Source organism: Drosophila innubila (genome assembly GCF_004354385.1).
Source record: "Drosophila innubila isolate TH190305 chromosome 3R unlocalized genomic scaffold, UK_Dinn_1.0 2_E_3R, whole genome shotgun sequence".
In the NCBI taxonomy this organism is placed as follows: Eukaryota; Metazoa; Arthropoda; class Insecta; order Diptera; family Drosophilidae; genus Drosophila; species Drosophila innubila.
In genome coordinates this window covers 30587798-30610025 of record NW_022995380.1, presented here as the reverse complement: position 1 = coordinate 30610025, position 22228 = coordinate 30587798, and the positions used below count along the sequence as shown (strand labels likewise).

At 32.4% G+C, this 22228-nt stretch overlaps 3 protein-coding genes across 7 annotated transcripts; 1 reads left to right on the top strand and 2 right to left on the bottom strand.

Moving 5' to 3' along the window:
- Nucleotides 1–258: 258 nt before the first annotated feature.
- Nucleotides 259–5028, bottom strand: LOC117792188 (heterogeneous nuclear ribonucleoprotein 87F). Its single transcript, XM_034632216.1, has 5 exons — nucleotides 4803–5028; nucleotides 3890–4499; nucleotides 3027–3464; nucleotides 2853–2961; nucleotides 259–1456 (listed from the first exon to the last, which is right to left on the bottom strand). Exons 1-4 carry the CDS (start codon nucleotides 4848–4850, stop codon nucleotides 2858–2860), a joined length of 1200 nt encoding a protein of 399 aa, XP_034488107.1. The 5' UTR covers nucleotides 4851–5028; the 3' UTR covers nucleotides 259–1456; nucleotides 2853–2857.
- Nucleotides 5029–5296: 268 nt separating this feature from the next.
- LOC117792190 (serine-arginine protein 55) lies at nucleotides 5297–13001 on the top strand. 4 transcript variants are annotated; one of them, XM_034632220.1, is made up of 9 exons: nucleotides 5298–5470; nucleotides 5728–5871; nucleotides 6451–6521; nucleotides 6587–6691; nucleotides 7772–7868; nucleotides 11390–11463; nucleotides 11663–11998; nucleotides 12066–12224; nucleotides 12425–13001. In XM_034632220.1, the coding sequence occupies exons 2-9, from the start codon at nucleotides 5746–5748 to the stop codon at nucleotides 12537–12539; spliced, it is 1083 nt and encodes a 360-aa protein (XP_034488111.1). In that variant the 5' UTR covers nucleotides 5298–5470; nucleotides 5728–5745; the 3' UTR covers nucleotides 12540–13001. The 4 variants fall into 4 exon arrangements, with proteins under 4 accessions (XP_034488114.1, XP_034488111.1, XP_034488112.1 ...); XM_034632221.1 differs by having other exon boundaries at nucleotides 5299–5470; nucleotides 7787–7868; XM_034632223.1 differs by lacking the exons at nucleotides 11390–11463; nucleotides 11663–11998; nucleotides 12066–12224; nucleotides 12425–13001 and adding an exon at nucleotides 8649–9421 and having other exon boundaries at nucleotides 5297–5470; nucleotides 7787–7868.
- A 1789-nt stretch (nucleotides 13002–14790) lies between these two features.
- On the bottom strand, nucleotides 14791–21837 carry LOC117792186 (two pore potassium channel protein sup-9). Of its 2 annotated transcripts, XM_034632214.1 has the most exons (8): nucleotides 21695–21837; nucleotides 20543–20698; nucleotides 19842–19968; nucleotides 19587–19777; nucleotides 18228–18415; nucleotides 17162–17322; nucleotides 16255–16287; nucleotides 14791–15179 (listed from the first exon to the last, which is right to left on the bottom strand). In XM_034632214.1, the coding sequence occupies exons 1-8, from the start codon at nucleotides 21819–21821 to the stop codon at nucleotides 14897–14899; spliced, it is 1266 nt and encodes a 421-aa protein (XP_034488105.1). In that variant the 5' UTR covers nucleotides 21822–21837; the 3' UTR covers nucleotides 14791–14896. The 2 variants fall into 2 exon arrangements, with proteins under 2 accessions (XP_034488105.1, XP_034488106.1); XM_034632215.1 differs by lacking the exon at nucleotides 16255–16287.
- Between the last annotated feature and the right edge of the window lie 391 nt (nucleotides 21838–22228).

The window sequence follows — 22228 nt, the reverse complement described above, 5'->3', positions numbered from 1 at the left end:
TAAGCAATATCCAAGTTGTTATTTGGTTTTTTAAACTTGACGCCAAGTGCGATCGATAATGCTATCAAATCTACACAAGCATCTCGTTCTTCTGCGTTTTCTTTAGCTCTCGGTCTGGGTATTACTTTTTACTCTTTTATTGTTCTAACTTGGTAGAGAGAACTCACTATACTTTATTTAAATGGTTGTATAATATAGATAATCCTCTGGGGGGGTGGGTTAAATTATTTTCTTGTATAGCTTCTTTCTGTAGTCACATTTCGGGTGGGTAACATTAGTTTTATTTTCTTCCTCGTAACGTTCTAATTACAGCAGAATTTCATAATTGTTTTTTGTAGTTTTTCTTTCCTTGTACCAATATTCTTATGCACTAACAAAATTGGTATGTAATGTGGTTTCGATTTGAAGAAAGATCATGTTTGTAGACAATTTTCATATATGATATAATCAAAAATCATTAATCACTCTCCCGCGCTCATTGCTTGAAGTAACAGGATAAATATTTTTGCTTGTATAAAGGGATGTGTTTTTCTTCTATTACTTGGTTAAAATGTAAATCATAGGTATAAAGCTTAAATATACAAAAAATGTTTTACAAAATAGGTTTTCTATATGTTTACTTAAAAATTGGTTTTTCTTTTAATGTTACTTTTTTTTTTGCTGATTTGCTATAAACTTAGATAGGTGTATAATGTGTGTGTTTGGAAAGTACGACAAAAATGCATTATTTAAAAAAATATGAGCATCGATGCCTAATAATTAATTCAAGTTGTAGGTACACTACCTTTTTTTACACGCCGCCTCGATCCTCGACTTGAGGGCAAACAGTTCTCCAAACAAGAGAATTATGCTTGCCACAAATATATTAGATGCGATTTTTAATAGTCAAATTTTATAAATAAAATTATATAGTTTTAGTATATTTTTCGGATGTTGGGTATTGGATTTGTTTTTCTCTTTTTTTTTTGTAATCTTTTTTTTTTTTGTATGTTTGTGTTAATTTAGTTAAAACTAAGCGGTTTTCAAGGTACTTAACATCCTAAAACACGAATTGTTCAATTAAAAATTAAATGTATGCATTAATTGAGACAAGACATTAGCAGATTAATAGTTGGTATTTTTGTTGTTGTTGTTGAAGTGAGTTTTCTTTTCTGGTTCATATCAAAACATAATTTGATTTGCATTTGTTTAGCTTTTGATATCTCGGGGGATTTGTAGACAACTGCAAACTGTTTTTGTTAGCTGCTGATTTTCTTTGTTTATTGTTTTTTTTATTATCCCTTGTCTCTGCCTGACTTGACCATATATATATATATAGATTATATTCTGCCTCTCACTGTCATTGATTGCCTGCCTGTCTCTCTGCTTCTGCCTCTCCTCTCTGCTTTCTTCTCTGCCTCTGCCTGTGCCTAGACTGCCTGTTTGTCTAGCTTGAACTGATTCTGTAAGTGTTTACCTATTTGCGAGAAAGGAAGAAAATTTGCATTAGCACTTTTTAATACATGGTTTACAATAAACAACAATTTGGTTCGTTCTCTTGTTTTTTTTAGTTTGTTTTGTTTTTTTCGTATGATTCTAAATTTAATCTACTTGTTTTGGTTTGTCCGAACGCATTTCAAAACATTCAACCAAACACACACACGAACATAATAAAAACAAGAAAGAAAAATATATATATATATCTTGGGCATGCCGAAGATTTAATACACTTGCAGAGCTATATAAATTAAAAAAAAAAACAGTTAAAATCAGGGTTTAAGCACGTAATCAAAACCAGAACCTTTAAAGTTCGGTTAGTTTCGGTTCAATCAAGCATTAAATTTAATTTGTTTTGATTTTAAACATGGAATCAAACCGAAACAAATATAGGTTCCGGTTTCCGTTCCGAAACAACTCTTCTTGATCCAGAGGTATATTTTTTGAGCAAATTTAACAAAATTTTAATGCAGATAAAATTAAAAGGCCAAACCATGATTAAAATGACATTTCGCTTGAAAATCGTGTCAGTTTTGTTCAAGTAATGACAGTTCGAAGTTTGTCAAGCCTCTGACCTAGCAACTTTACAAGTCAAAATTTTTCATAATTTTGACATGATTTTTTACAAGAAAATAAAAGGTATCAAAATCAAGTTTAAAGTGTTGTTTTATACTAATTTCGATATAAGAAGTTGATTAAAAGTAAAAACTTGAGATTTAAAATTTTGATTTTTCGAAATTTCAAAGGGGGGACCCTTACCATCAAAATCGAGTCTTGGTCGAAAATAATTAAATTTTATAAATAAATTAAATTTGAATACAGAATGAATTAAGAGGCCAAACCATAACTAAAATGACATTCCGCTTGAAAATCGGGTCAGTTTTGATCAAGTTATGACAGTTGGAAGTTAGTCAACTTTTTGACCTAGCCACTTTACCATAACCGTACCGGTACGAGCGTTTCGGCTTTCGGTTCTTGTTACAGCATTAATTTACGGTTTTGGTCTCGGTACTAAAAAAAAAAATTAGTCCGAATGTATAAGAATCTGACTGGTTTTTTTCTATGTAATTAAAAAATAAAGATTTTCATACTCAAACAGAATTTTCAAGCGATCATTCCAGACAGCTATATTCAATAATTCAATTCTTGAATTTTTTTCTCTTAAACACTATCAATAATATCAAATAGATCTTATATGGATAGTTTTACAAACTCTTTTGAAAATTGAAAGACTATTTATATAGAAACAGACGGACAAAGGAATATGACTATTTAGGAACATGAATATCTATATATCTATATCTGAATATAACTATAAGACGCTCTGCAAGTGTATTTTGTAGCCTGTAAATGATAGGATTAAATATAATAATTACCTTGTTTAATAACGTCTATTGCCGCCCATATTTCCACCTTGGCTGGTGTTGTAGTTGTTGCCACCGCCAAAACCGCCCTGGCCACCACCACCGCTGCCCTGTCCACCACCTAAGGAGTAAACCAAAGACATTATAGGATAATCCATTTAACAATATTAGGTTTTTTGGACATACTCTTGTTAAAGCCACCGCCTTGATTGTAGGGAGCTGGACGATTGTTGCCAAAGTTGCTGTTACGCTGTGGTCCACCTCCATAGCTCTGTTGATAGTCATTGCTGAAGCTGCCGCCACCGCCGCCGCCAGGGTTGCCACCCCAGTTGCCGCCACCGCCATTGGTGTTGGCACCACCGCTGCTGTAGCCACCGCCGCCATTGTTCCAGCCACCACCGCCGCCTTGATTGCCGCCCTGGTTGTTCCATGGACCGCTCTGTTGATTCCAGCCGCCAGCTCCTCCGCCACCGCCGCCGCCTTGGTTGCCACCGAAATTGCCGTTATTGCCAAAGCTGCCGCCACCCGATCCCCAGTTGCCACCGCCATTCTGACGATTGTTGCCCCAACCGCCGCCTTGTCCACCACGATCTCCACCTCGTCCGCCTGGGCGACCACCGAGACCTACAAATTGAGATAAACAATAAATTAAGGTCAATATTATGTCCTATAGTTTTAAAAGTGTTCTATACATATCGAAATATAACTAATAACGTTATTTTTAAAATCTATATATATAAAATTCTTTGTCCTGACTGACTGATCATTGCACAGCCCAAACCCTAAGACATAGGAGGCTGAAATTTTCACACCATGTAACTGAGACAATTTTCTAGTGCAATAGAACGGCGTTTTGCGAAATTCGAATTGCAAGGGTGTCAAATTCGAGAGATAAATTGTAAAAGATTGAAGACACATCGAAATATTACCGATGTCAATAAAAGTAAAATACTTTTAAGCTTATCGAAATATCGATATTGATAGAATGTAATAAATATCGAAATTTTATTGATAACGATTTGTTTGTTTTTTTTTTTTTAGAAACTTACCAGGACCACCGCGAGCACCACCGCCGCCGCCACCTCCTCCTCCTCCGCCGCCACCACCCTGACGATCCATATCCTGTTTGGCGATGGCCTTCTTCACGTCGAGCGTCTTGTTCTTGATGTTGTGCGTCTTTTGCAGTATGATCTTGTCCACGGGATCGTAGTCATCGAACTCGATAAAGGCAAAGCCGCGCTTCTTGCCCGTATCCTTGTCGGACACAATATTGACCCCGACAATCTGGCCAAAGTCCTTGAAGTATTCACGCAAGCACTCCTCATCGTGATCATCCCGCAGACCGCCAACGAAGAGTTTCTTTACCGTGGCACCGGCATTGGGTGCATCTATTTCCTGCCGTGGCACCGCACGCTTTGGTTCCACTGTGCGTCCATCGATTTTGTGTGGACGCGCATTCTGCGCATTATCGATCATGTACGATTGCGAGTACGTAATGAAACCGAAGCCGCGAGAACGTTTTGTTTTCGGATCCTTCATAACCACAACATCGACAATGTTGCCCCATTTTTCGAAATGCGCCTTTAAGCCCTCATCGGTGGTTCGATAGTCCAAGCCACCGATAAACAGTTTACGCAGCTGCTCGGGCTCCGAAATTTGCTGCAATCGAAATGACAACAAATTAAAACAAAACAAAACACGGTACAGTTAGTCACAATGTAAAGTGAATACAAAAAAAAAAAGTTGGCCCGCCATTTTCTTTTTATTATTTGCCGCCGCATGTCTACGTGGTAATTTTTATTATTAAATATGTCATATGATTATACAATTTAGCTACTTTTTTTTGCTTAAGCACACAAATTAATATTTAATTCGGCATATTTACATGCCCTTTATATATATTTTTCAAGATGTCGGCAAATAAAATATGTATATTTATAAATTTGTAAACATTTCGCTCACCTCATCGTTGTCGTCGTAATTTCCATTCGAATCATTTAAATCAGCCATTACACTTGTTGTTTTTTCTTAATTATGCGAACAAAGTACTAAGAAAATTTATGTATTTTTTCACAGTAGACGCCTAGCCCACTCACACGTACAGCAAGAGAAAATGTATCTGAGTGTGCTGAAAAGTGAACTGGAAAAATGGCGACCCCGTATCTGACAGCCGATGCCGCTAGTGATGAGCAATTACTGTGTTAGTGACAGCGGTGAAAGATACTTTTATAAAACGGTGACAACAATATATTCTCACACATAATTAACAGTTGCACTAGGCGTGCTTATAGATAAAAAATTATATAAAAAGCTAATCTATTTAATTACTTACATCACGACTCGCTAAACACATATTTTCAAGCTCTACAGCAGTAAAAATATTTTATACCAGTGACAAGTAGCAGTAATCGATAAGTGTTCAACTTTGCTGTCAACCAGGGCTGAATAATCGATTTCACTTTAGTGACGACGCCACATTGAGGCGGCAAGCAGTTTAGAGTTCAGTGTCATTTCCGTAGAAATTGCGTTGAGGTTGAGTTTGCATTATTTTCGTGTGACAAAAAAGAAGAAAAAAAGAGTGTAAAAGTACAATAACTTTAATATTTTTATTAAATACTTGTTAATAAACGGTATGTGTACTAGTTATTCATGGAATTATATGTTTTTGAGTGAAATAAACTATTTATATCCTAATTAATGTGTGCGGTGAAAAGTTCTCTACCCGGTAGACAACGTTGACATCGGCAACGTCGCCATCTTGGCAAATACACACACATAAACCGCCGCGCATACACATACATATGTACATCTGTGTGCATGTGTATGTGTCTGCGATCAAAATAATAGAAGTGACAAGCAATTTTAATATCTCTATTTTTTATAATAGCATATATCTACAACAAATATGGTTGGATCACGCGTTTATGTAGGCGGTTTGCCTTATGGCGTGCGTGAGCGCGACTTGGAGCGTTTTTTCAAGGGCTACGGACGCACTCGTGACATACTCATTAAGAATGGCTATGGCTTCGTGGTAAGTAAACAGCAGAGTTGGGTCGTTTCACTCTGAATAAGTTCAATTGAACTAATCCCTAAAGTGAACAACCGAACTAAATCCTTGATTGTAGGTCATTTAGTTCAGTGAATAGATCCCAATACATTTCGTTGGTTTATTTGAATCCCATATCTCGATTATATTATGTTAATAATATAAATTAAAATTATGTATTAAAATTAGGATTCAATAAAAATCAATTTATGGTTTTCATTAAATAAATATGAAATTCATAATTTAATCAAAAATCAGTAAAATGTTTGATAACAGATATAAAAATTAAAGCATAAATTAAATTTTGTTTCATATGGTAATTTGTTATAAACAAATAGAAACTTCCTTAAAACCCATATTAATACCATGGTATGACCACAGCGTCCCTTCAACCAACTCAGTTGAGATCTATTCACTAAACGAACGAACTATTTGAAAGATTAGTTCGTTCATCAATAATTGAGCTACTGAACTAAATCCTTCAATTGAGCTACAATGAACAACTCTATTAAATAGAGAGAGTCGTTAAATCAATAAATGTGTAATTACTTAATTAATTGACAGGAATTTGAGGACTATCGTGATGCAGACGATGCCGTCTACGAATTAAACGGGAAAGAGCTACTAGGCGAACGGTTAGTTATTTATATTTATAAATAAAATGTACGTAATTTCATATTTAATATGATTTTTGTTGCAGTGTGGTTGTTGAACCCGCCAGAGGCACAGCGCGCGGCAGTAATCGGGACCGCTATGATGACCGTTACGGCGGCAGACGCGGCGGAGGCGGGCGCTATAATGATAAGTAAGTACAGCCGCGACTAAAAGTTTATAAAAAAAATGCTATTTGCTTTACTCAATCGTCAAATAACGTCATACAGTGGACCCATGATTAGGATTATTTTGTTTTTGTTTCAATTGTAAGCATTATGCCAAATAGTGATGTCATAAAGATATAAATAAGTTGATATTAATTTTCACTTTGTACAGTATAAATTATTTAATTGCACTTTCTTCTTTTATACATGTGCAGTTATCGCCGATCTGGTTTTACATTCATATACATTATTAAACGTATATTTTTTGTCACAATTTAACTTTCAAAATGCAAACTTCATTTAAAAGTTCCAAAATAACACAAGAGGTGACGTTCATAGTTAGCGTGACCAGCTGCCATAAATTTAAATTGATATTGTTCATACAAAAACATCAAATATGACAGCTAAAATTAGTAATAGAAAACTAGTGTTTTTGTAAATTTATCACAAGCTTAGACAGTTCTCTTGTTGCAATTAAGCGAATTGTACCTATTTAAATCTTAACTCGATAAAAAACTTTCTGATGTAGCTATTATTTTATTAGCAATGCTTAAATCCGATTTCTGTTTGGATTTATATTACTAGAATTAAATTTACTCTAATTTCATTTTTTTAAACAAATATTAAAAACTCGTAAGACCTTCAAATGTTAAAATATTTTATTTTTGTTATTATCTGTGATGTATTTCGTGGGTCTATTGTAATAGATATGAATGACTTTCAACTCATTTGCTAAAAAAAATCGACACTGACATGCTGTTTATATAATTATATATATGTTAATATAACTTTCTGTTCTGCTAATTTCAAAACATATTTATTATTTACTTATCCTCTGCACGATATAATCATAATAATTGTTACAACTGCTGTTTCCCGTCCTAAGTTTTCTGAAATGCTCAGCTCCTTATAAAAGTATTAATTTGATATTAAAAAAAAAAAATTAATTAATTAAAAAAAAAGGAGGGCAGCATTTTCAGTTATCATATGATGTACATATATATAACTTTTGTTGAGCAGCAGCGCAGTGTCAATACTAATTGAAAATTCATTAAATTATTCACCAGAAACAAAAATTCCAGATCATCCTCTCGCTATGGACCTCCATTGCGCACTGAGTATCGCTTGATTGTCGAGAATTTGTCCAGTCGCGTTAGCTGGCAGGTAAGTCAAATAAATCTTTGCTTTTATAACCTATATATACCCTATATATCTAACTTCCGAATGACTCTTAGTTTATAACGTAGAGTAGCATATTATAATTAACATCTATTTAACTTCCTAACTGTAATTGGGCGTCAGTTAAGCGCTACTAAAAAATCTAATCTATCTATTTATAAAATATATATATATATCCAAACCCATCACAAAATCTCCCTGTTCCCAACATTCTTTTATGATTTTGATCCCGATTTTTTTTTTTTTAATTTTTGTTTTTTTCCAAGTAGTTTATCTTTACAACTCTTTTTAATTTATTATACGAGCTGAAAAATTAACGATATCATCATTTTCTTAAAACTAGATTAAAAAAATAATAGGAAAGAATTATTTAAAGTTGTATTCAAAATCTTATAACTCTTATTTTCAATTTTTATTACAAAATTTGTATATTTGTTATAAAAAATGCAAGTAAATGTTATATTTAAATGTAAACTACAAAGATTAAATTTAAAGTAGAATTCAAATATCTTTTTGTCCAAATTTATTATTTTTTTTGCCTAGATAACTTGTAATATAATCCTAAACTTTGGTAATTCAAATATTTGTTTATCAATGATGCTATCGATAGTTTTGCTCAGCTTGAATCTATCTATATAAATATTAAGTTTAAGTTTGTACAGTTGAATTAGGTTTAAGCAAAAGTTAAACAATGCAATGTACGTTTAAACTCTGGTACTGATCGGTGCAATCCCAACAATTGTTTTTTTCACACCAACCAAAAAGAGTTTGATGGGTATCTGTGTTTACTGAACTGAACTGAACTGATCCGATCCGAGCCAGAGCTTAGAAGAGAGTGTCAAATACAAATACAATACCAGGCAGTATGTGTTTAATGACCAGACAGAGAGAGAGAGCGAAAAGAGAGGGAAACCAAACCAAATCGAGCTGAAAAAACCGCCTACGATCGAAATGCCAAAAATAATCGACTTCTTTAAAAAGAGAAGGAAATGCCAAAAGAGAGATCGTATAAAACAAAATACACGCACCATATAAAGAGATTCTCGACATCGCATCTGACAGCATCCCACGTTATCATTGTCGATTGATCGATTGCTTTGTGAACTTCGCTTGGTTTGTAATATATATCGATATATTGCGCCCTTTTAAACTACCGAACTCCTCCCCCGACGCGCCTGCATCGCCATATTGACATTGCTGTCGCCGCCGCTGTCGACGTCGTCGTCGTTGAAGCCTCGTCATCCAATACATAAAAAAACAACTGATGAATTTGTGATGACCAAAAAAAATTGATGAGATTTGGTCTAAAGAAATACGCTAGAGCTGCAAAACTAAAGATATTTGATTAATTTCTATAGCTATTTTACTATCGATTAGTAATTGAGAAAATTTAAAAATGCGATAAGTTAACAATCGAATATTCGATAGTTTTGCAGCTCGATTGTACGCCGCCGAGGCTTAGGTATTTAAATGTTTAAGAAATGTTTTCACAATTTATTTACAAAAACAAAAATTAAATATAAAGAATTGCTAAATTCCTTATAGCGATTGTGAGAGTTTTGAGGTCGATTGAGACAGAGAGAGAGAGAGAGAGGCAAAGAGAAACGTTTAACAGTTAGAAGCGATGAGATCATAATGATTTTGATGTTGATGACCAACGTGATGATGATGGTGCTGGCTGACTCTTTAAAACGCGAGAGATCTTCCGAATAGGCATATGAAACAACACCAATAACAACGTTCGTGTTTCTCTGGGTTGCTTCCCTTCCTTAACTGGCCAGACTAGAGAGAAGACAGAAAGAGAGTGAGAGACTCTCTCTTTTGGAGCACAACGCAGCAAACGTCGAGAAGTCGCCTTTAGAGGCGCGTACCTCCCAAAAAACGTATTTCTTATTTTTACAGTTGACAGTTCGTTAAATGAGAGAAAATGAGGGAGAGAGAGACGGGAGAGATGCCGCCGCCTGGTTGTGCCTGCCCCCCAACCCCGTATCGTACTATGTGTCTGTGTGTGTGTGTGTACTGCATACTCCTATGCTGCTCTACACTGGCTCGCTCGCTCTCTCAACACCAAAAAAAAAAAGCCCCCCGACTGCGGCCTCCCTCTCCGGCCTGATGTGGTCCTGGCAACGACTGTTTCCGACTGTTTTGGGTGCCGCGATTAAAAAAAAACACAATAAATACTTAAAGAAAATAATACGTAGCACATACCATGGTGAAATTATATTAAGGTGCAGTATTCACTCACCATTACCTCTTTTATGCGTCTTATTTTATTCACCACGATGCAGTTGTCAACAAATGTTGTGGTGAATTGTTGAAAAAATATACAAAATGAGTGATTTGACGGTCCAAGAAGACAAAAATGGATAAATTATGGATGTTTTCGACTAGTAGGCGAATTGCACTGATTATCTGAAAAACTACTACAATCTGCGAAGAAGACGAAATTGAGCGAAAAGTAGAGAAAATCTAGTCCGAATGCTCTCACTGTGGTGAAATAAAATAAGCCCCGAGGATAAGCGAATAATTCACCGTACTATAATTTCATCATGGCACATACTATAAAAAAAAAACACAATACATATTCAATATATAAATACTATATGATGTTCAAACTGAAAAAGTATTTGCTGGCTTAAAAAAATACATTTGCTCTGGTTGATGGGCATGGCCTTGCCCCACGCCCCGTCCTGCCCTCCGGTGGCTAATTGTGATGTGATGTAAACTGCTCTTTCGATCGATGAGGTCTGAGGGTCTTGCGGTGGTGTCCAGCTTTGAGGGTTCAACCCATTTGGCCGACAACTGCTACCACCTACCAACTACCACTAATTACTAGGCAGACCAAACCAAAAACTCACTTGTCGGTGCGATAAAAGCGATTAAAGCGATGTGTGTGTTCGTCCTCTCTCTGAAAGCGCATTAAGTAAGAACTCAATTACAACTATTGTTTTAATTATCATTTTTCGATCAAGAAACAACTTTAAAAAAATATATATATATATAAATTACACATACTATATTAAATATTTATGTATAATTATTATGCTTACGTTTTTGTACGGCGTGCAGTAACCAATACACAAGCAATTTAAATACGTCGCATACGAATATTTCATCCGAACTCTGGCAGCCCTGTCTGAAACTGAACTGGCAACGTTGCGTCGCTGGCGATGGCACTTTGTACTTGCACTTGACTTCCTTCTCCCACCCACAAAACACACACGCGTGAGAAACTGAGAGAGCTTTCCAATTAGGCACATTTGGGAGAGCGATCGACAGAGAGACAGAGACGGCAGGCAGAGCTTTGGTTAGGCGAAGAAGCGCTTCCAATTACCAGATCGGATTTCCAGTTCGGATTGAAATACGAGTATATTTTCAAATGGCTTGACTTGGTCTGCACGCTGTACTTGATTTGCCTAGAAGAGTACAAATCTTTATCTCGAAAATCAATCCTTGTTTTTACTAATTTTAACCATACGTTTTTCGTATTTGTGCGCTTTCTGCAGGATCTGAAGGACTACATGCGCCAGGCTGGCGAAGTCACCTATGCTGATGCCCACAAGCAACGTCGCAATGAGGGGTAAGTTATTTTGATAAGAAATCGATTTAAAAATCACCAATTTTATATATATGGCATAGTAGGGATATTCCTGAAACAGATTCGGATTTGGCTTCGATTTGGTTTAAGCAAATCTGAATCAGTCATATAAATTCTTTCAATTTATCGTGTTTTACATCACTAATTCAAACTAACGACTTTTTTCCACTTATGCTTTCAGCGTTGTTGAGTTTGCTTCGTTGTCGGACATGAAGACCGCCATTGAGAAGCTCGATGATACCGAATTGAATGGACGTCGCGTTCATTTGGTTGAGGATCGTCGCGGCGGACGCAGCGGCGGTGGTGGTGGTGGCGGCGGTGGCGGCGGAGGTGGCGGTGGGCGTGGTCGCTCCCGTTCATCCAGCTCGCGTTCACGCTCTCGCTCTCGCAGGCGTTCACGTTCGCGCCGTTCATCGCACTCGCGTTCCAAGTCGCGCAGTCGCTCCAAGTCGCGCGGCGGACGCTCCAAGTCAAAGTCACCAGTTAAATCGCGCTCTCGTTCACGCTCGCGCTCAAAGTAAGTTGTGTTTAATACATATTGATAATACTTAATTAATTAATAAATAATTATTTTATTTTTGCAGCAAATCACGTGACGTATCCAAGTCAAAGTCAAAGTCCCGCTCACGCACTCGCTCCCGTTCGCCCAAGCGTGATTCGCACTCGCGAACACGCTCCAACTCAAAGCGTGAGTCACGCTCGCGTACTCGTTCCAAGTCCGATCGTCACGATTCGCGTTCACGGTAAGTGTGATTTATTTATTTTTTAAATGTTTTGTGTTTATCGTTTATCGTTGTCGTTAAATTTTCTATTTCTTTGATTGCTTTGCTTTCCCTTGATTTTCTTTGGATGGCACTACACAGACCGTGTGTGCTTGGTGTTGTTGTAACTCAATTAAAAAATACCAAATAATTCAAATGCCTTTCACATATTTATTTTGCAGTGATCGCTCTGCTTCGGCTGACAACAAGTCACGTTCACGTTCTCGTTCGCGCTCTGTTTCGGCTAAGAATGGAAATGCCTCACCGGATCGCACCAATGAAAGCATGGACGATTAGATTAGATAGCTGTCACTCCCCAGCTCCTCCCCATTAATTATAAAAAATATGATTTTAGATTTCGACTATTTACTCTAGAAACTACCCCAAAAATACAGACACCTAATCCACCAAAATACACAACACTTGGAACGTAACGAAAAACTGGAAATTGATCAACAAAGGCAAAAAGAAAGGCAAAATTTGAATCCACTACCAATAACATCGTAAACAATTTTTTTAATATTTAAAAAATTATGTTTAAGCATTTCTTTGACATAAATTTGAAATCCGTAATGTATTCATGTTAAATACAAGAGGATTTCATGACAAAGCACTATACAATACAAATCATACAAAAATGGATCAATTTCTTTTGCAAAATGGCAATTTAAATTCTTGCCTCTCAAATTCTTTAAACCAAAATGTCAACATTGTCTATATACTTCAATAAACAACGGAATGGAAACATTTAATATAATATACAAAACAGTGTGTTTTTATTTAAATATGGGAAAGAAGAAATTCTGCAGTTTCTTTTTTGTTCTTTATTTTCGATTTTGAATATACTCAAATGTATATTACAAAGTCTTATTTCACTTTATTTTCATGAATTTAAAATTACAATTTGTTTTTTTTTTATTTTAGAATTGAGTAGCTAAATTTTATATTTGTTTAAAATTGAAACACATACATACGAGATAACTACTAAAAATTTGAAATAAATTGCATATTAAAAAGTCGTACGCTGTCTTCATTGCTAATACAGAATTAAATACATAACTATATTTTGTTGTAACTGCCTTAGTTTAAACTTTTAAAGTATATTTCTTGTAATTAAGTTTATTTACAAAGCACAAAAGTATATAAATTTTATTTTTCAAAGCGTTATCTATCGAGTGAGCAATACCAGGAAATTATCTATAACTAGAAGAATTTCATTCTCACTTTACAATTAGATTAAATATCTATTAAAAACGAGGAAAAATCAAATGCAATCTTTTTCTATTTTCTTGTTTCAAGTTTTTTCATACTCTTTTGCCTAAATGCGACTGAGGATTCGATTCCGGATTCGGGTTCGTGTTTGGTATAATGATTGTGATATTTTGTAGGACTGAGTATCCTTTTATGTATATAACTAATTGGTTTTGGCACTCTTTGGAGACAATTGAGCACTTGATAAGACAAGTTGTTTGGCGTTTTAGATGCAACTACTAACTAGATTATATATACATAAGTGTACGGTATAATTAGTGGAAACTAATATCATAATCATAAGAAATACAAATATATGAGTATTAATAATCAAACAAATGGACTATATACTAATTAAATGTTTAAGCAATATTTAGTTATTTACACAATTAAGTATTTTATTTTTATATCGAACCTATTAAGTTTTATTTGGTTTGGGATGTTCTACCTATGTTCTCACCAGGGAATGTGATCATTATGAGCTATTTTAAAAAAATTACAGAATAATGATTAAATAATGATTTTTAAGAATTGTCATCAATGATATTGATTAATCTTAAGAAAAAAAAAAAAAATTTATTGATCAAAATAAAACTCATTATTATAGCCAGATTTGTCTCGGCTACGTTGTGTGAAAATTTCAGCCTCCTAGCTCTTACGATTTGGGCTGTGCAGTGCTCAGTAAGTCAGTGAGTGAGTCAGGACAAAGAGTTTTCTATAAATAGATTTTAAAATGAATCAGTGTCATTGATGAAAATCCATAAAAATTCGTAGTTTTAAATTATGCCGAAAATTCAAATATTTTCTTGAAAGGATCATTATGTCAATGTATTTTTTAATTAAATAAAATAAATATAAGTCATTCTATACGATCCCTGATCGAATCTATTAAGTTTTATATGGTTTGGCATGTTCTATGTTCTCACTAACATTTTGTAGTGAATGTTAAAATATTTGTATGTATCTATGTAAATAGAGTTAAGAGAAAGTGTGTGAATTGATTTGTGACTTTTGTTTCTAACGCTCTTGGAAATGGCAGTGGTTTAGATCAATTTGATAGTGCCCTAATTCAGTAATGTATATATTTATTTCAGTAGGTGTGTAGGTCTCTAGATATCTCAATATATTTATGCACTAGTTTACATTGTAAATGCACATAAATATATCTAATTATTTTGAATAACTTGCACTTTGCAATACAATTCAAATATTTGCTATGCTGCAGTTTCAGTTTTAAGTAATTATTTATATAAGTATTATAGTATTATTTACTATGTATCAGAGAGTAGTTTATCACTTTAATTTGCAAGTCCTTTTTTTTATGTATTTGTGGAGGGGGTAGATCAGGGGATGGGGGGCGTGGCATCTACCACAAGAGTCGTTGTTCCTTCCACAGTGGCTGCTTAAATACGAAATGATAAAAGTGAAACATTGCGTTTCAGCAATTTATGTGGATGTGTTTGTGGTTTGACGATCGGTGATCGATTTGCGGTATCATCCACCACATCCAGGCCAATGCCCATTCCCACTCCCATTCCCATATGACTGCCACTCATGATGCCACTTCCATTGAGCGCCCCAATGGTGTGCATACTCTGCGTATCGTAGTTCAGATCCTGCATGGGCACCACCTCCGGCAGCAGGTGTCGTATGTGCGTCGGAGATCTGCGCATCTTGAATTGGTGTCTGTGGAATACAATATATATAAAACATAATAATATTTTTAAAAATATGTATAAAATAGTTCATAAATAACTGTCTCAATATAAAATATATATCCTCAATAATACTAAAAGCTTTATAAAAATCGTATACAAAAAGATATATCTGGATAAATATAAACAAAGCATGGAAACTTAATAAACAGTTACTTGCAATGTTAATCACAAAAATTAATTACGTCTCTTGTTTTGATCTGAATTAAGAAAATATGTAATAGTTAATAATTTTCCTTTATTAACTCTTGTTTTCAATTTCTTATTAAAAATATAAATTAAAATATCCAAAATTATAAAATTCATTTATTTTTTTCAATATATTTTGTGATATTCTTGTAAGTATATTTAATTATTTTTTTGAATTTCTACATAACTATTTAAGACTAACATTTATTTTACATTTTTATAAATATAATATAATATTCTCTTTATGCTAATAAAAATTAAAAACAACAGTTAATCTTTTTGTATTTATAAGTAAAATTAAATTTCAGTATTTTTGCAATAATAATTAATTATAAATTATCCATTTGTATTCAAAAATTATAAAGTAATTTTTTTATTAAAAAACATAGAGAAAATATCCAATTTTAATAAAATTATCTTTTTTTTTCAATTATTTTTTTGATATTTTTCAATTATAATTCCGTATTCTATATATTTTTTTTTTACATATTTATAAATATAATTAATTTTCACTTTTTTCAAATGAAAATTTTCACTTTATTCAAATGAAAATTTTCACTTAATTCAAATGAAAATTTTTCACTTAATTCAAATGAAAATTTTCACTTAGTTCAAATGAAAATGTTCACTTTATTCAAATGAAAATTGAAAAACAACAATGTATCAATTATTTTCAAAGTTAAAATTTAATTTCAATTTAAAATTTTTTTATGCAGATAGCTTTTAGCTTTTCGATGAAAATTCACAATTATTATTTATGTTTAAAGAATTTAATCGTTTCTACACTAATAAATAAAATAATAGTATAAGTATATTAAATTCATAATTTATAATGAAGAGTAGAAAATGCTGCTTACTCTGCAACACGGTCACTGCTCGCATTCTTGTGTCTGTTGCCAGAGATAAATAGTATAAAGCACATCCAGAGAAGAATTTCAAAATAAAACATTAAAGACAAAATACACACAACAAAATGTATATTATATAAATATTATAAATTTAAAAACATGCATGTATCAAATAAATATGTATATATAACATTGTTATTTAAAAGGCAACGGCATAGACTAATTAGATTAGTTTAACCAGAATTATGCTTGTGCGTCTTTGTGGCGCCAACACTGCAAGTATTTTGTTGTTGCTCCTTTGTTTGCCTATCTAAACATTTAATCATTGAGCTCAAAAACTAGTTCCTAACTCTCTATCTTTTATTCGACTTATCAACCTCATAGGGTTAAATTTTTTTTATTGCTGGAGCATTTTTTAAGCAAATGTTAAAATCAACGATCTTTCCAACGATTTCAATGATTAATATTTGAAACGAAGACACTTTCTTAAATATTGAAGTAAGAAAAATAGTAAAAGTTTTTTCTGGAAATATCGTGTAAAAAAAAGAAGTACAATTTATTTTTTTGAAAATGAACTGAAGTTAATAAAAAATCAGAAAAATTGGCTTTGATTAATTTTAAATTCTGTAATTCTGTCTATTACCAAGATTTATTACTGTAAAATTTTTGAGATTTTTTTTCACTCATATAATATATTTTAAGATTTATCCGTATCCATTTTTTCGCCTCAACACATTCTCAATCATGTCGAATGCTTGGCAAACAGAGAGCAGAAAACGGACACTCAACACACAACACTTGAGTGGATTGAGTAGATGAGGTCGAGCACAAAAGCCAACAGTAATTGGCCTATGCCTTTTGGGCCCTCTCTTATCTGAGATGCTTAGATCTAAATGAAAGTGCAGGGATTACATACTTTTTATGCCGGTTTCCATTGAGACAGATACAGCGACAGGAGCACATTGATGATGTATTTGTGCCGTTGAGAGATTGGCCATCGTGTCCCTCGTAGCCACTCAATATGGAACCATTTGATGTTATCACATCGCCCTCCAGTTTTACAGCCACTTGTAGTGCCTGTAACATCATATATATATAAATTTGTATAATTATTTACAAGTACTTAATCAAGTTTCGAAAGGGAAAAAATGTGTTCTTGTTTTTGTATTGTTTGGTTGTATTTATTTGTTGTTCTGTTTAAAGCTTATTATGAATGTATTAATTGTTCAGTGTGTTTCAAGTTTGTTGTTTAATAGTTAGATTAGTTGGCCAAAATGTATTTTAAAGCTCAATAAAACCGCAATCACCTCATTGGTCCATAAAGTGGACTTGGTCATAAACTAAGTTCGCGTTTGCATTTGTTTTCATATTTTGTATTTTGGTCAAGTCAAAAGCAACCGAAAAATATGCCAAAAAAGATAAAAAATATATATATATATATGATTTTCGATTAAATTTATCATCGTTATCTCTGACTGCATGAATTTCATAAATTTTTTAATTAATTCAAATAGTTGAAAAATGTTTAGAATTTGCAAATATCGAAGAAAAAACGGAATGTGCTTGAATAAGTTGATTTAAAAAAATGTGCAACAAGTTGGCAAGCAAATAGTTAATAAAAATAGGTTTTTTATATGAATCTTAACTATAAGCAAAAATTTAAGAAATTATCAAGTAAAGTCGAAATTGGAAAAATGATCAAGTAAAGTCGAATATGAATAAAAAATGTAAATTTCAGAATTACGATTTTATATTAATGTAATGTTTTTCAGTTAGATATATTTATAAGTCAGTTGGGAATTGTAGTGAGACTAGTTATAAGATTGATTATAAGGTATTATGAATAGGAAAACTAGTTTTTACTTTTTACTAGGTCAAATTGTATATAAGAATACATTCGGAAACAGTCCGCAAGTCTACAGATAAATAATTAGGAATCGTATATTGATCATAAGAGTTAATGATGATGGAACCGAACTCACCTGCATGGCCTGGGCCTCATCACGTCTCTCATCCTCGGTATTCATTGTAACAAACCTAAGTACTAACAAGTTCAGTGAGGCGGCAACAATTGCCAATCCGAATAGTATGAATATCAGTGCGAACATAACATATTCGGGTTTCCTATTTAGTGCATTATCTTTCTGTAAGGCTACCATATCGCCAAAGCCTAAAAGTGAAAAGTAAATTTTTTGTGATAGAGTTAGTTATTATGAAAGATTTTGAAAAATAAAATAATTAGATCTTAACAATACCTTTAATACACAACTATTTTCAATTTTTATTATAAATGTTAAGAATTAATTTTTTTTTGTACAATAAATGAAAGTAAATATTATTTCATAATTTATAAATTTTAAGAAAAAACAAACCCGAAAGTTATAGTCTAGATAAATGATAAAAGTACTGAAATGGATCATTAAAAAATTTTTTTTTTTTTTAAATAAAGAAATTCTATTTCTAAATTTTGAAACATACTTTATATAGAATATAATTATGATTCAAATTTTATTATTATTTTAAATTTTATGTGTAGAATAAAAAATTAAAAGTTTATATATATATTCAATTTTTAATACTTATAATTTTTATTATACAGAAAATTTTTGAAATATTTTTAATATACATATAAAATGACATTTCCATTTTTATTTAGAAAAAAATATTATCAATAATGAGGTTGTATTATAATTTAATGGATTGGAATATAAATTATTTCAAATTTTAAATTTTATGTGTAGAATAAAAAATTAAAAGTTTTTATACTATATATATTCAATTTAGAATACCAATAATTTTTAATATAAAGAAAATTTTATGAAATATTTTTAATATGCATAATAAAATTCCATTTCCATTTTTATTTAGAAAAAAATCAATAATGAAGTTGTATTATAATTTAATGGATTGGAATGTAAATTATTTCAAATTTTAAGTTTTATGCGTAGAATTAAAAATTTAAAGTTGATATACTATATGTATTCAATTTTTAATACTAAATTTTTTTAATACACATAAAATTTTATGAAATATTTTTAATATACATAATAAAATTCCATTTCCATTTTTATTTAGAAAAAAATATTATATACTATATATATTAAATTTTTAATACTTATAATTTTTATAATACAGAAAATTTTATGAAATATTTTTAAAATATACATAATTAATTACATATCCATTTTTATTAAAAAAAAAAATAATCAATAATGAAATTGTATTATAATTTTATTATAATTTAATGAATTGGAACATAAATGAAAATTGGTAAAAATCAACAAATTGGTTTAAATTTAATATTTTTTTTTGTAAATATTTTTTTGTTTAGCCATGCTCACCTATTGTGGTTAAAGTAATAAAACAGTAATATACTGAATCAAAGTAGCTCCAGCCCTCAAATCTTGAAAAGGCCGCAGCACCGCCTGCGATCGTCAGTGAACTGAGCGTCGTGACAACGCATATAAGGTCCACCTCGGATGCAACGGTTCGTTTGCAGCGCAGCGATGATCGCACCGCTTTGATAACAAAACTACAAATGCAGCAAAGAATATAATTGGTTAGTTAAGTACAATTGAGAAAGAGACTTTATCCACCTGCTCAGTCTATTCACTCTTTCTCCGATGCTCTGAAACATGACGAGGCCCAAGGGAATACCAACAATGGCATAACACATTGTAAACAGTTTCCCTCCACGCGTAGTTGGCGTTGAGTGTCCATAGCCTACAAAATTTTTAAAATTAGTAATTAAGATTTATCAGTGACAGTAAATAATTTTTATTTGGTTTTTTTCAATTGAAAAAATCATTCACTTCTAGCAACTGTAAAAAAACGTGAAATATGCCAATATTTACAATAATGATCGAATAACGATTATTTCTTGAGTTTTATAATAAAACGTATAATGATTTAAGTCCCTTTCCAGCTATATAAGCTTTACCAGCTATATCAGTTTTGAGTTTCATAAAATCTTGAAATATTATGTTAAATTAAAAATATTTGCCGCAAAATTAATTCCAAATAACTTAAACTCTAAAAATGTGTTTTTTAAAACATAATAATTGATTCTTTGATCTTTCATAAGTTTTTCAAATTTTAGTAAAATATATGTTATAAGGCAAAGCGAATCAATTTTAAACTGAATATATTCTGAAAATATAAGGATTCATACTTAATTCTTAATAAATTTAAAAATGCGTTACAATATATAATAATTTCTTGTATATATTGAATTAGGTTTAAAATTTCATTTTTTTTTTTAATTTTGAATTGGGTGCATATAAATAAGACTGGTTACCAATTGTGGTTAGCACTGTAGTTGCATAATAAAATGCGCCAGTGAACTTCCATTGCTGGCCGGCCTTGTGTGGCTCCGATTTGAGAACCACCGTCTCCATGACTTTAAAATCTTCCTGTGATATATTATATTTGCGTATTATCATGTCCTCGACAGCTGCAATGGTCAAAATTCAGTAATTAATATTTAAGAAAATAAATAAAACATAATTGGTGCGGAATGCAACCTAATTTTGAAATGTCAGCGATGTCATTTTTCGGACAAATTGCAAGTTCACCAAACTTCAAACTGTCATAACTTTGTCAAAAGTTAACCAATTTTTAAAGGGAATGTCATTTTGATCACGATTTGACCTCTAATTTCATTCTGCATTCAAATTTAATTAATTTAGTTAAAAATTTATTTGGCCTCTAGATCTTGGTTTCGGTTTCAGAGCATAGGGTCCCCCCTTTGAAATTTTGAAAAATAAAAATTTTAATTCTTAAGTTTTCACTTCTAATCAACTCCTTATGTCGAAATTAGTATAAAACAACACTTTAAACTTGATTCTGAGACCTTTCATTTTTCTGTAAAAAAATCATGTCAAATTGAACAAAAATTTTGACTTGTAAAGTTGCTTGGTCAAGGATGTGACCGACTTTAAACTGCCATAACTTTGTCAAAACTGATCCGATTTTCAAACGGAATGTCATTTTAATCATGATACGGCCTCTTAATTCATTTTGCATTCAAATTTAATTTATTTAAAAAAAAAAATATTTTCCCCTCTATATCTTGGTTTCGATTTCAGAGCATAGGGTCCCCCCTTTGGAATTTTGAAAAATAAAATTTTTAAATCTCAAGTTTTCACTTCTAATCAACTCCTTATGTCGAAATTAGTCGAAAATAAAACAAAGCAGCAAAGTTTTGACTTGCAACTTGACATAAACTGTTAAAACTATTGGAATAAAATGTGAGAGATTTAATTTTCTACAATATATATTAGAAATAAATTAAATTTATTTGAAAAGTTTTTGAGTTAAGAAAACCTTTTAACATATGTTTTGATATATGAAAGCTTTTTTTGGCAACAACAAGAATTTGTTGTTAGAGATTTGTAGAGTAGAGTTTGTGTAATTGTTAAATGTAAGTGATTGATGTAATTGAATTTACCTTGCAGAGCCTCCCAACGCCGTTTCTCCGTCTCCGATTCGAGGGCATCAAAGACGGCGGCACCCACGAGTAAATATGTAAATGTACACACGATCAGGGATATCGTGCGCACATTTTGTTTCTTCATGCTTCATTTAGGCGAGGTTATTGGTAATAATTATAAATATATGCATGCTCCCTCACATTCACATTTACCACTACACGCGCACACATACACATACACATACAAATACACTGACAATGTCTCTGACGTCGTCGTCTTCTCTTGCGGTTGCTAATCTTGAAGCTCTTCCACACATCCATATGTGCATTGTATGTGTGTGTGCTGTATGTGTGTGGTTGTTTTTGTTGCTGTTGTTGTCGCGTTAAAAGGACAAACTTTTCGAAATCAGGTTAAGCACGGTAACTTAAACACACACACAAACACACATACACATACACGTTGACACCTTGGCCACTTGCCACTTGCACTGGCACTCTCACTCTCTCGCGCTCTCACTCTCCCATCTCACTCTCTCGTCGCTTACTTTTAGA